The sequence below is a fragment of the Melanotaenia boesemani genome, chromosome 14 (genome assembly GCF_017639745.1).
Source record: "Melanotaenia boesemani isolate fMelBoe1 chromosome 14, fMelBoe1.pri, whole genome shotgun sequence".
Lineage (NCBI taxonomy): Eukaryota > Metazoa > Chordata > Actinopteri > Atheriniformes > Melanotaeniidae > Melanotaenia > Melanotaenia boesemani.
In genome coordinates this window covers 24,718,846-24,733,781 of record NC_055695.1, presented here as the reverse complement: position 1 = coordinate 24,733,781, position 14,936 = coordinate 24,718,846, and the positions used below count along the sequence as shown (strand labels likewise).

General features: G+C 39.5%; 1 protein-coding gene across 1 annotated transcript in view; it reads right to left on the bottom strand.

Moving 5' to 3' along the window:
• ncanb (neurocan b) overlaps nt 1-14,936 on the bottom strand; it is a 109,499-nt gene that overhangs the window by 54,533 nt on the left and 40,030 nt on the right. The window contains exon 9 of the mRNA XM_042006290.1: nt 9,987-10,103. Within this exon, the coding sequence (XP_041862224.1) occupies nt 9,987-10,103 (117 nt within the window). The remainder of the gene's footprint in view (nt 1-9,986; nt 10,104-14,936) is intronic.

Here is a 14,936-nt window from a genome sequence, read left to right as displayed (position 1 = left end):
TGTGTGTGTGTGTGTGTGTGTGTGTGTGTGTGTGTGTGTGTGTGTGCTAGAGAGAAAGTGAAGAAAAAAGATAAAAGAAGAGAGGTGAGCAACTTGCCAACCTGGAAACTTGGCCAGCAGCTCATTAATCTGTGGATGTGTTTATACAGGGTAAAAGGGATACTGCCTGCTGCTCTAACATGCATTAAAACATGCACACACACACACACACACACACACACACACACACACACACACACACACCATTTAGCTAATTCTTATTCAGCTCTGCAGTCAGTTTGTCCTTTCCTTCTCATTGTCCTGAAGACTGAGAAGAGGAAGAAGTGCCCATACTGATTGAAAACTGGGATATTAAGCCATCCACACATTTCTTATCTTGTATGAACAGAGAAGAACTTCCCTCTGCAAAAGCTGTAGGTTATGTTACACTGAAGAAAGTGTCCATGCTGTGTATTTTATGCTGCATTTTTGTATTTTATTTTTAAAAATATGAGCTGTTGCCGCCTGGGTCAGCTGCAGGCCCAGTAGCTTTAATCTGCACTACAGGCTTTTTGGGTGCTATTAGTGTTTCTTTTTGGGTAAGTGCATGCATGGCACCGGTGGGTGGAAGTACAGCCAATCAAAATGCTGATTGAGGAATCCAACGGCATGAAGGAATTAATGAGGTATGGAAGCACAGGCTGAGCCAGCCAGTCATAGCCCTTCAAGAGCCCCTCAGCTGCCAACAAACTATGACAAACTGCTAGTCATCAATCAGGCAAAAGACATGTACTCTGTCACTTGCACGCTTGCTGTCACATCCAGCCCTGTGCATGGCTCATCCGAGTCCCTGTGCTGAGTCATTTGTTGTTACACTACTGTCAGATTGCTGTGGTTGCACCAGAAAACCAGAGCATTTCACCAAAAAGGAACCTTCTCTAACCATAAATAGCTGCTCGCTGTCATTCTTTAGTGTTCTGTCATGGTTATTTTTGGAGGTCAATTATTTCTGGAAGCATTATCTCTGAGATGATAAGAATTCAATAAAAAAGAAAGAAACAGGAATTTATATATCAAACAACTTTTTTACTTGTGTAGATTTAGCTGTAGGATTTGGAGCAAAAATACATAAATTCACTAATGAAGGACTGAATGGGATGTCTTGAGGGGAGTGGCAGATATACACACACACACACACACACACACATATATATATGTGTGTGTGTGTGTGTGTGTGTGTGTGTGTGTGTTAGAGTTTCTAACTCAAAAGTAATGTCCACAATCACTGGCAAGAAAAGAAAAAAAATTACAATGATCTTTGCTTTTTTAGTGCTTCTAGTTATTTTTTGCTTTACCCTAAACAATGTGATTTTGAGGTCTGCTGATAAATATCTCAACATCTTGTATGTTTCTACAATAAAATATCCTACCCTCCCGCTTCTCCGTCTTCGACCCCATTGCTCAGATCTGTGGACGCTTTGGTAAGACCGATATTATTAGCTTCAAACTCATGAATCTTTCAGACTCAATCACATGAGCTGGTATGAGAGAAGTTGGTCCCAGAGGATGAATTAGTTAATGCAGAAACTTAGTCATGTTCTCATGGCCTCCTAATTCATAACGTGAGTTATGAATTAGCTATTCATATAGCCTATACATAGTTTTGTTTTATATGACAGGTCAAAACAGATGTGATTTCAAGAAGTCAGATCACTGAGAGATGGACAGGAAGGGGGAAAAGGAAGTGTAGAGGTGAGCAAATTTTGCACAAACCCTTATTTCTGAGAACTTGACAATGCAGGTAGGTTAGTATGTGAGCTTGAATAGATTTCATTTTATGCATGAGTACAGAAACATTTCTGTATGAATAACTGTATCGGCCTTTGACAGGAAAATACTGTGCAAGGGAAAGAAACAGAGGCATAGAGCCAGAAAGAGAGAAGTGAGGGGAAAGAGGTTAGGGGTTGGAGGAGAGTGAGAATGTGTGGCAGGAAATGAAATGTGTTATTTGGAAGACATGCTAAGGCTGCCTCAGGCTTGGTTTCACCCCAATCTCTGCTCTACGGATCAGTTTCAATACAGCCCTTTACTGTTGGTCTGACCAAAGAGCAATGTGCTGGGAGGGTCAAGGAAAGAAGAGAGGATGACAAAAAGACCACAAACCAAGGAGGATAGGAAAGAAAATGAGCAAAATTAGAACAGGAGGAAGACAAAGAAAATGAGAGATCAGAAAGTAAAAAGGAGGATTAATATAAATATAAAGTGGGAACATGGGGTGAAATAGACTGGCAAGCACACTGAAGATGTAAAAATGTGGTCAGAGATACAAATACAAGGAAAAGACCAGTCACTATGATATGTAAAGATATCATATTTTATTTTTATACCAGCAACACGTAGATAAAAACGGGAACACTGGTATGTTTACCACTGATCTCTATTAAATTGTGGTAATATTGTAGATTTGTTACTCCATTCAGCATAAGCATGGATACGCAAACGGACGGACAGTTTCATCCATCTCCTACATCAGTTATGCAAGTAATTTGGTCCATTTTCAGGGGGCTTGGCTTAGTGCTGATCAGATGCGACCAGCGAAAGAAACAAACCAGAGAAGAAAAGGAGAAACATGAAGAGAAAAAAAAGCAGAAAAAGAACGACTACGAGGACAACACATGTAGAAATTGCATGAGTTTTAGAAGAAAGGCTATACGAGTGTTTAGGGCGTGCTGGGTTGGAAACATCTTTGTAGCCAGGGTTTGAAATAAGGGGGAGCTAAGGGGAGCTCGGCTCCCCTGAAAGGCACAGGAGCTCCCCAAAAGACATTCAGCTGATACTTTGAGCGGGAGTCCTAAACATAGCTCACTTTCAGGTTATATTTAATTTTTCAGTAAGGTTCCTGATGTGTATGGAAAAGGACTGCAATAATTTGTCAAATGTGAGCCATCCTGTTTCCTTCAGCAGAGTGGACAGCAGCGCTGTTTGTAGCGTGCTGTGAGCGTCCATACAAAAACACTTTATATGCTTTCTTTTATGGTTGTTAAAAGAACCTTCTGTCCCTGTTTCTGATTAAACAAGCTGCAAAGAGTAGCAGCAGAGGTTTATTTTTTTTGTAGTTACCATATTTTTGACTGCGCTACGTGCACTAACATATATGCACGTGCACATGATGTCCAAAGTCACAGTGCACGACCGGAATAGGCTCCAGCGTACTTCGAGCCCTGTTTATAGCGATGCATTACTGCTGCCAAACGGTGTCTGAAACTGACGTCGAATCATGGGAGTTAACTCTGAACTCAACACTGCCCGCTAGTGGAGGAATTGACTTAACAACCATGGCAACATAAAAAAAATGCATGGAAGTAAGAGGATGGCAACATAGGACACGTTTGAGACTTCCCTATTTATGTACGTAAGGGAGCATAAATGCAGCTTAATGCAACCTTTCCCTGACTTCCTCTGATAATGTCTTTTTGAGTTTCTTTGCTGAATCAGCCACAGTGCACATCTAAAAACTACCATTGTTGATATAAATCTAATAAATCCATAAGTATGATATGACAAATCCTTTATTTTTCAGCAAGTTAACCTTGACAAATGTTGGCCTTAAATAGTTGAACTTTATGCCCAAATTGTCTTTCTTGGAGTAATTTAACATTACATATTTCAACTGTCAAATAATCATACTTTTCCCCCTTTTGCAAAAATATTTGAAACACTATCTTAACCCAGTAGGTCTGTAGTGTGTTAGGTTGGCTTTATGTAGGTCTGCACAACTTTACATCCACTAGCTGTCTCTGACAGATTTTACTTTAGTTGTTGAAGAGTAGAAGAGAAATAAAATCATTGTACTGGGAGAAGAGGTATGAAGACACCTTTGACTGAATCACTTTCAATAAATTGTTGAACTCTCTGAAGTAGTTCAGGTGCTTTATCTCCTCTAATTTATCATGCAAGTGACAGAAAGTATGGAGGAAGGGGAAGCACATAGGGCAACGAGAAGGATAGATGTAGAGGAAGCGGGACAGGGGCAAAAGACAGGAAAAGGAAGCCATGTTACCCAAGTAATTTCCTCCCTTTAAGAGAATCATTTACCGTCTTGACCTCTCAACACATGCTGAATTTAAAATCCAAAAGACATGCTTCGTTTACCAGAGTGTTTTAAATCTGCTGTGAACAACCAGGAGAAAAACAGCATTTATGTGTTTTTAATGATAGTGTGTTGCTGTTGTCAATCTAGTAGCACATAAATGGATCACAACCTGAAATCATTTACCCGCCTGCCCTCCTTCCTTCTCCTGACTGACTGGTTGACTGATGGGCTGATTGAGGTGAGAGCAAACAGCAGTTGACCGATAATAATTTCCCCAAATCTCTTACTTCAATTAGAATTTCTGTGATAAGTCGACCTTTGTTTAGAGATAGATTAGACGGGTTAATAAATTTTCCCTACAACAAACCACACTTAAGCTGAACCGAAAAAGCTGCTTTGGGAGAGAAAAAAAAAATCTTTGAGTAAGAGTAAACAAAGATGGCATGTTTTTCTTAAAAAAAAAACATGGATAGTAACCTGAGATCTGAAATCTAAATAGCTAATGCATCTAAACCTGCAGGTGGGGATCTGGAAGTCTGAGAGTACATGTTGCTGGATTTAAACTGTACTGTCTGCTATTCTTTCCAAGTCTATGATTAAATGGTCAGTCTCTCGAATTCAGATGCACAATGCTGGTGTTTTCTTTTTATCTCTTGTGATCACTGTAGAAGTGGAAATTTTTCCACAGCAAGAAATAGGTGTGCCACACGATAATAATCATCTACTAACACCAAAGCAGCCTTCAGTCTGCAAAACTAGTCTGTGTGGCTATAGCTATTCGTAGGCAATGCAAGTGATTTAAAAGAATTATAGCACTCACACTGAACACGGCTTTGCTGCTTCACAGCTTAGGAAAAAAGGGAAAGGATCATGGACACATGGAAAACAAGGGTTCAGAAAACCACGTGTCCATGTCATGTACAAAGCCATCCTCTCTACACGTTATTCTTTTATAAATACCAGCTCACATGTGCAGATTGGTGTATTCATAGCTGTTGCATGGTTTCAGGGCTCTGCTAGAATGTTTATGCTAAATAAATGTAATTTTGATAGTTACACTTGCATGTCAATGAATCAGTGGAGAATCCCCTCTACTTCTGTAGGAATGAGCGTAATCATTTGTCATGGTTCTGCTGCCTGCCCTTCCCTTTCCTGAGCTTTAGGTGGGGCTGTGCTGGCTTCAGTAAGCCTTGGGCGGAGTCCGGTCTGCTCCTGCCTCCACAGCTGTGTTCCATCAACCCTCATCAAGCCTCCCTTTATGAGGACTGCAGGAGCAACCAGACTTCGCCAGATTATCTCACTGTTCCCGTGGTAAATCAGGCCGGCACCAGTATTACCTTTGCTTCCAGTCAAGTGCTCTGACCTTGCCATGCCTTCTTTCCCTCCTCTAGCATTGCCCTGCTGCTCCGGGTTTCCAGTACGCCTCCATCTCCAGTCTTCCTCCTCCAATCACCATCAATTACCTCACCTACCTGCCTGCTCGCCCTACCCTCCTCCAGCTCAGGTTCAGCAGCAGCAACCTCTCCCTCCATTCTAGATTTCCACTTGGATACAGTAAGCCGCCCACTAAGCTTGGATCACTGGATATTGTTTGATCAGGACTGCCACTTACCATTCTCCTCTCCTCCCAGAGATCCAGAAACCCCGGACCCTCCCCAGTTCGGACCGCTCAGATCCCCGTATATAATAAATCGTTCTGTTTTCAACAGTGTTCACGTCTGCTATTTGGGTCCTGTTCACCTCACTCAGACGGCTGGACTCAGCCGTGACATCATTATACCCTAAAGAGTTATTTCCTCTTCTAATATACACAAAAGACAGGGTGGGTAAACGAAACAGCACCTATAGTTTGTGACTGAATTCAGTTTAGTTGCTTCAGTTTCAACACACACACACACACACACACACACACACATACATGTATGTATATATATATATATATATATATATATATATATATATATATATATATAATTTATTTATTATATTATTTTCAATATAAATAAATCAAACAATATGCAGTCTAGATTTTTCATACAGTTTGCTGTTATTAAATATTCACTGTTTAAGCAGTTACATTTTCTGTTTTTTTGGGACACATCTATTTATGAGGTTTAGCTGAAAATCATCAAGATCAAGATTGTGTTCATGTAGACCCATGTAGATCAGATCTGATAAAGCAATCTTAGCCCTGCATCAAGCGTAATGTCATTATGGTGGGACAAATGGGTGAGCATGCAGAAAACTACTTTGACAGCAAATGATGCTCTAGGCAGAAATACACTGAAAGAACTATGCAGGCCTGCCTTACTGCTTAATCAAAATCTTCAAACGTAACATTTTTCAAATGTAGGTTTTCTCTTTTAGGTTGTTGTTTCCCTCTTTGAAAATGGAAACGCGCACAAAGCAGGTAAGAAAACAAGCACAGAGTCTCTGTACCAAACAGTCTTAAGACATAAAATTGCATTCAAGTGGAAATACTGTTGTTGGAGTACCATTTGAAGGAAAGTTAACTTTTCCCTCAGTAACAATAGTTATTGTAGAGTTTTTTAAATGTATGATCATCTCTTTTTTTAAAAATTTATGTAAGTTCTTACAGTCACTGTGGAGTTACTACTTGTGACTTAGACTTGTCTCCTGCACTGAAGTGTTGTAATATAACAGTAAAAGATATATAAAACCTAATTTAATCAACTGTTTCACTGTGATTATGTTATAAAGCTCATGTCAACACTAACACAACATTACAGCAGGCCATCTGTCTCTGCAGAAAAAGACACAATCACAAACTTCTTGGGTCACAGGACCTGATTGAGAGAGACGTCTCTGCTATGAGTCCATATGTTGTTTTTGTTAGTAAGAATCTGCTTTGTGAGGCTTTTATATATTTCATTTATGAACGATGAGAGGCATTAAGATGGAAATATCTGAGTATTTTATCTGTGAATTCATCAGCAGAAAGAAATCCCACAGGGGCACTTCTTGTTATGTTTGCTTCAGTCTAAATTTTAAATCTATAAACAAATGTTGATCCCAGCTGTGCAGAAAGGACAAAATAATTCATATCTGTATGACAACACATGGCTATAAAACTGCCAGGCTGTGGCTCAGAAATGAACAGGAAGCAAACTTTACCAGCTGCAACAGATTATCAGTGGGAAAAGCAAAACCTAGTACTTAGATTTTTAGCATTGTTTGATTTATTACTGCCCAGGTGTCTTCATTGACAGGCATGAATGAGTAAGCAAAGGAATACAGTTAAGAAAACCATTAACAGAGATGTCAGATGTAAATTAACAGTGGAAATGCAGAAGATCAATATATCACCTAAATAATTCAAAACCTAGGAGACAGTCAGACGTTACGGTCTTTTGAATTTGTTTTGCTTCCTGTAGGTTATCATTTTACATGTAGTGGAAACAGTCCAAAGGATGGTGTATTATGGCTAGAAAATGACTGTGCTGGCAGTACAGAAAATGTTTTGAAACAGTGTCTGAGTCACATTTTTTTTACTTCTTTCTAAAAAATACTGGTAAAATTGTGGGCAAGCACTTGCTGTTGTAGACTATTAACCTTCTTGTCTTCAGGGTTGATTATATTAAAAACATCACCTGCACGGCTGTTAGCAGTATAATCAACATTGCAGCACATGGAGAACACTGGGAAAGGCAATTAAGCTTTGCCAACACAAAAGCCAGATGAGACACACGAGAAAAAACTATTTTTAGCAACATATATTTTACAAAAAATATGTGTTTTTCTCCAGCATTTAGACTAAAATAAATCATTTAATCCTGTTGGTTCTAAATTATTGTTTATATCTACTTTAATAACTAAGCCAAACTAAACCAACAATAGGATATCGTTACAAATGTGTGTGTAATACATGCTCTAAACAATCCTGCATCACAAATTATTGATCCAATGGCAGATAGTTGATCGATCACCAATTTAAGTCCACCTAAATTTTGCATTATGTCTCCTTTTAAGCCAAGCATTAAAGGTTATTGATAATAAGACAGTGTGCCCTTCATGACCCTTGCCTTATGACCTGACCTCTTTCTATAAGTAATGACCCCAAAACCTGCAACACAGTGTGTCTTCCCTGTATGGATCAATACGGCCCACAAAGCTCTAAAAGACAGACACTTAACAATAAAAACTAGAGAAACGTATATTTATCCTTAACACAAACTGTGTAACAAAAGAGAACAAGTAAAAAGAAGAAAAAAAAAAAAATCAGGTCTAAATAAGCAGTTTTGAATGCCCATGTTACATCATAGTACAAATTGTGTGTCCAGCCATTTTTTTTTTTTTTTTTTTTGGTTCAGCCCAGAGATATTTGTCCAGGATCCACAATCAATGTCCTAGACTTAACATTGTTAACAACAACTGTGTATTAATAAAACTTTACTTTAACAAATCTGCAGTGGAGAGTGCTGACCTCAAAATTCAATAAATACCCCAAAGAGCAAACAATGTCTGGCATGTACAGATGTGGCATAATAATAACATACCTGAAGAAGCACTCATGGTAGATGACAACTCTGGGACTTTACGTAACTGAGTTGTCATCTCCCACATGTGCTTCTTCAGATATGTTATTATTATGGACTGACACACCATAATTTCCAACAGAATCATGATGTTGCTAGATGGCCAACTGTGATCAAATATTCCCCTCCAGAATCAGTGATGGCTATTAGCTGAGAAAGTTCACCAACAGTGACAAAGCGTTTTTTATTTGCTTTTTTTCTTTGTAATCCACTCTGCATCACCTACTGTGAGCGCTTCTGGATAGGCTCCGTATGGCGTCTTTCAGATGCGATTGTCTTATAAACTGTGAGTAAACCCCCCACCCTCCCATTCGCTTGCCTCCCATTGCCCACCAGTTGTGCTACATTGAAGATTCACACGTCACTCATGTATCAGTGAAAAGTGGTAACAGGTTTAAGCTCTCTGGAGATGTGACTTGATGCTTGCTGCAATTTTGCGACTTTGGTGCTTAGAGGGTTAAATGATTGGATCCTAATTAATTAGGTCAAGCTTAATTCTCTTAAGTAACTCTGGCCTTATGCTTATTGCATGACTGACTTTGTTCACCTTAGAACCACCTAAGGAACGCTCTGTGCTGAAAGATATGAGCTAATCTTTGCTGTGATGTGAGCCAAATTAAAAACTGAAATGTGATCATTTCGCCCTCCTTAACTTCGAAACTAAGATGCATATCCTTTTTTTCACGTTTCATACTTGGTATGACATATTTTATTTCACATCTGCCTTTTCTTTCCTTCACTTTCTGCTTCTCCTCTTTCACAGAAGCCTGCGCTGTTACTTCCCCACTTTAATCAGCTACTCCACCACTCACTGAGCTCAAATCTCCTCTGTGGCCAGTGTGTCCTTCCATGTCTCTGTCACACACACGCATGCACACACACCTAAATCACTGCACCATCATTTTCTGACAGCCACACACAACTGAGTGGAAAGATGAGCTGCCTCCTGCTCATGGGGCAGAAGGTGAAGACACACACATACGCTGGCATGGAAATTATCGCACACCCAGCTGAGCACACACACCTTCAACAGCCTCTGGCACAAATGGCTGACTAGCAACATATGGATATTCCCTTTTTGCTTTCAATCAGGGAGCTTGATCCAAAAGTGCTGGACCTGCCAGCAAAGCATCCAGTGTTAGATTGGATCCACAGTCCTGAACACAGACGGAAACAAATCCCAGAGAGAGAAGCTGGCGTTTTACTCATGAATTCACTACACAGTAGAGTACATCTGTTCAATGTTAGTCCGGCATATGCCTGTCTCTACTGCCCTTATGCTACAGTGACACAGCATGTGTCTGCAGCTGCTGACCTGCAAGGTCCCGGCCCCCAGACCGAACCAGGCAGTGACTCACCGATCTCACAGCTCTCTCCAGAGAAGCCTGGAGGACAGTAGCAGCTATAGCCATCACCTTCCTGCAGGCAGCTCCCACCGTGTAGACAAGGGTTCGTCTGGCATGGGTTATTCTCCACTGTAAAGAGAGACAGTAAAAGAAAGAGTAAAGTGACAAACTAATACAGACAGGCAGTAACAAGTCTTGTGAAAATCTTGACAGTAAACAGACTTGGCCTTGTTTCTATGACTTTCTACAAAGTGAGAAATTGTTTTTGCATCTGTCCAGCCTCGACTGTAGACCGTGGAGTCCCAGAAGAACGGTGAATCAACCTCTCCTCTTCTGCCTCACATCTCTGGTCTTACTAAATAGTCATCAGTTAGCTAGACAACATCCTTTCATGCAGTCTGGAACCTGCTTGTATCTCACATGAACGCTTTGCAGTAAAGGTAATCAACACAGTTTATGTTGCTAGACTGTAACTATGTATCTCCTCATGGAAAATGTTTTGGTGGATGACTGGTGGGGCATGAGAAGATTAAGTCGTAATTACTTCTTTTAAATTTTACGATGGGACTGAGGGAGGGGGAGACTTTGACAAGGACGGTTAGAGCAAAGAGTGATTATCAGGATTTTTTATTCTGTCTGCAAAGAGGGACTGTTGGGAACTGGCTAGATTAAGTGTCCTTTTATTGTCCAACCCTGATAGGATTGCAGACCCTGACACAATCTGTCAGGCCATCTTATACACTGTCTTCTCCGTAATAACACCCAGACTTACTTAATGACGTATGAGCAGAGAATCTGTGCTGAACACACATTGCACCTTCCCATAAAGTCTGGAAATACTGTCATATTTGTGAATTTGTTTCTGCATACATGTGCAAGCATATGTATGTGCATCTCTGGATGTTTGTCTGACCCTAACTTGTTGGATTCTAGAGCTAGAGAATGTGTGTGTGGTTTCAATTTCCTGTGTAACAGGCTGATAGACTCCTGCCACTGCAGAGGGGTTGGTGGGAGACATGCAGGAAAAGCTGTCTTTAAAAATACATAAAAGTGATTCACAGAATGAGGAAAACCATTAGAGACAACATTATTTCTTAATCCGGAACCCGAGAGGAAAAAACAACATTACATGCTCTACAAACATACTTGAATTAAGGGTTGTTAAAAAAAATTAGAGCATTGGTTTAAAACATAACACATAATAGTGTTGAGAAAATGGAGAGAGATGAAGAAAAGAAGAATAAGTTGCCATTAAAGCATGCATCCATCGCAGGTAAAAGAAAATAGGTAACCAGATTGTAATGACAGTTATAGTATGTACCTGTGAACATCACAGAAACACATTTACATCTTCAGTTTGACTGGGATTGCTCTGACAGTCAATAATTTTTCATATGCTTTAATCATCAAGGTAAAGCAGAAAAATACTGAAATGTGACTTTTAAAGATAAATAATCTGTGAAAAAATATATATATCTATACATTTTAATATTTCATATCAGGTAAAAGGTATAAGAAAACATTTCTTGTCCCAAACTGTTTTCTATTCCATTGATCTGCAGCTGAAAACCGAGTCCGACAGTAGGAGCCAGAAAACATGTTTACAGCTTAAATCCTGCCTAGAGCCACATCACACTGTTTAAATCTTCCTTTTTTATTAGCAGATTCTTACATTGTAATGTCATTTAATTAACTGAGTATGTTGCAGTCATTAAATTGCACACAAGTGAAACTGAATAAATGCTATTTTTTCTGCTTGCTGCTAATGTAATTTTGTGATCTTCTTTCATCATTAGAGTGCATAGAACTATGCTGCATTTATCTGCATTTGTCTAGTATAGTACAACTGTGTGCATTTACTTATAACATTACTTCACAGCAGATGGTTTTCAAAGATGATCATAATGATGTTGAATATTTCTAATCATGTGTGCCATGTCTTCCATTTTTTCCTCTGACTGCTGTGCATTGTTAAAGTGTACCACTATTGTCTTTATATACAATAGGGGTATACTTAATAACCCCCTTTTTTAAAAGTAGTTTGAGCAGAACTTGTTCACAGAAACAATCCAGTGATAAATGACTGTTTACTTTGCTCCATTGGGTTTCAGCCTGTACTGTATGAAGCCACTACAAAACCTTCATTTTTTCATCGCATGCCTTTCATTTTCATTTCATGCAGTTGTTCTGTTGTGGCTCAGTCACTCTGGGGTCGTGTGGCTGCAAAACAAGTCCAAATCATCATCTTTCCACCACCAAGGTTGACTGCCAGTATGAGGCTTTTTTGTGATATGCTGTGTTTGGCTTGTATCTCACACACCACTTCTAATTTTGACCACTAAATAACGGGCAGATGGCTGCCCTTCCTGATTCTGATTCTGCTGGAGGCGCTTTCTTTAGTTAGTTTTTCCTTTACAATGCCACCCGTTGCCCCCTTCATGTTCATGATGGGAAGATTCAGTGCAATCTGTTTTGTCCTCAGCTAAGCAATTTTGTTATGAAATGACTTGTATGAACACAGTTATAATAACTTGGACTAATGTGAATCATACAATGAATTGTTGATTGGATTATAATTCAACTACACTGAATTGTATTGAATTGGATTGTGTTTGTAAAAGTGTCTTGAGATGACTTCGCTGTGAATTGCTACTATACAAATAAAACTGAACTGAATTGGATCAAATTGAAAATTAAAGAGTTGCAATAAAAAAAAAAATCCATGTGGGTTTCTTTCATCCTAATTATATATTTTTACAAGGCGATGTTTAAGTTTAATTAATTGAAAATGTACTTGTGTGCCCCCAATCCAGTAAGTCTAACTTCTTCCTCAAAAATACAGTCAAAGATAATTCTAAGTCTTTCTGCATGAAGTATCAGTATAATGTTATAAAGTTATGGAAATTTCTCTCCAGTGTAACAGACATGTATCTGCTGCAGGGGTAAAGGCAGTGTTGATGACAGCTGAGAACTGAGGAAAGACTTCAGGAGCCAAGAGGGTGAACTTTTCATGACCGTTGCCACTTGTCACTTACACTACTGAGGGTGATACAGTAGCTCCAGCTTGTGTAACAGTCTGCATTAATGCCACACATGACTGGTCTTTGCCATCATGAAAAATGACTGTAACATAAAGTAATCTGGAAGCTCTTCTAGGATTTAAGTGAATAGCGTCACAAATGATAAGAAAATTTGAGCACTGTATTAATTTATGTGTGAAGGAAAATGAGTTTATACCGTGAAATACTTATAAAGTGTACTCTTGTTGGTTAAATTCCTGCACAAAGGAAATAATTTCTCAACATAATTTAATCAGTTTCAGCAAAATTACCTTAATATCAGTCTATCCATCCATTTTAAATTATGCTTAGTCCAATTCAGGGTCGCAGGGAAGCTGGAGCCTTTCCCAATAATTAGCAGGGGAGAGGCAGGGTACACCCTGGACAGGTCGCTAGTCTATCACACAAATGGCCTTAATAATGACTTCAGAAGGATCTTTCCTCAGCTACCATCTACCTGGGATAAATGGTGACTGTGCTGAATGTCGTAATACAGAGAGCTAAGCTCCAGCAGAACAGGACATTGATCCAATCTGCAGACAATTAGTAACGACTTATTACACACAAATGAGACTGTGCTTTTCACCATCTGTCCACAAACAAAGGCTTGTAGACTGAGTGGGAGAATCATAGGTATAGACTGTGTGACTGCAATTCAATCCAAAGAAATGTTCCGCATGAAAAGATAAACTTAGAATCATCCCATAACATCGAACTAGGCATGTCTTTTTTTTTTTTTTTGATTTGTTCTTTCTTTGGAATGAATTTTTCTTCTAATTAGGAAGGATTGTGAATTTATGTATACATGCACATTAATATGCAGGTGAAAAACAGATTAAGAAGTGCACGGGAGACAAAGAGGGAGGAGAAATTGTCAGGTCTACAGGAAAGACGGGGAAGAGAGGATTAAAATTTAGTAAGGAGAGGCTCAGAGAGGGGGGAAAAGTCATCTAGGGAGGGACAGAAAGTCACAAAGGAAGCTATCATACATTTCTTCCTCTCTTAATGCTGGCTGCTAGCTTATGATTAATTACACACTGGTCTTAAAATAGGTCGCTTCTTCTATCCCCTACTTTGTGTCTGTCTTTCAAGCAGAGAGAGAAACATAGGAACTTACAGCCCGGGTAAAAAGACATGTCTTTGTAGCGCTCGATGAGATAGATAAATGAAGAAAGGCAGAAGCAGTGAAAGAAAGAAACCTTGCAGGATTTTAGCTTTCAGAGCTAAGGTCTGCAATGGGACATAAATTCATTTGGCAACTCACAAAACAGATAAGTCATCTTCCCTGACACTGAGCAGACATGGCAACATCTTTTCAGTCCTGAGCAGGGCTTTTTGAAATACCTTCTGCTGTGTGACAGCATGCTCGATGAGGTCATCTTGAGATGTTTCTAATCCTCTCAGGACAGAAATTATTTAAGCATTGAGGTGTATTTGGGAAGCACACATCTAGAATTCAGAATGGGCCATAAAGGAGGGTCGTGCTTGAGGAAATGTTGTGATCGTATAAACTCTTAATCTGAGTGGTTTGCAGATTCACCTGAATAAAAGCCTGCAGAAAAGGTTGTGCTGACAGAAACACTAAACTCTGCATGAATAAACGAGTGACACACACGCACACCCACACAGCAAAACTGCACACATATACACATTTACTGTATATACACCTGCTTATCACCCACTGTGTGGCTGTGCTTAGACTCACTGAACCTTGTAATAGCTTTGCTGAGACAGAGATCATGCCTCAGTCTGTTCGAGTGTTCCCTCTCTACGAGCGTGATAAGCCATCACCTGAGCCCAGCAAGAGCTGCCCCGTTAAAATTTAATGCTACACTACATCGCGAAGCAAGCAAAATGGTTAGAGCCATTTGAATGGCGGAGCTAAACTTCAAAGTATCGTCTT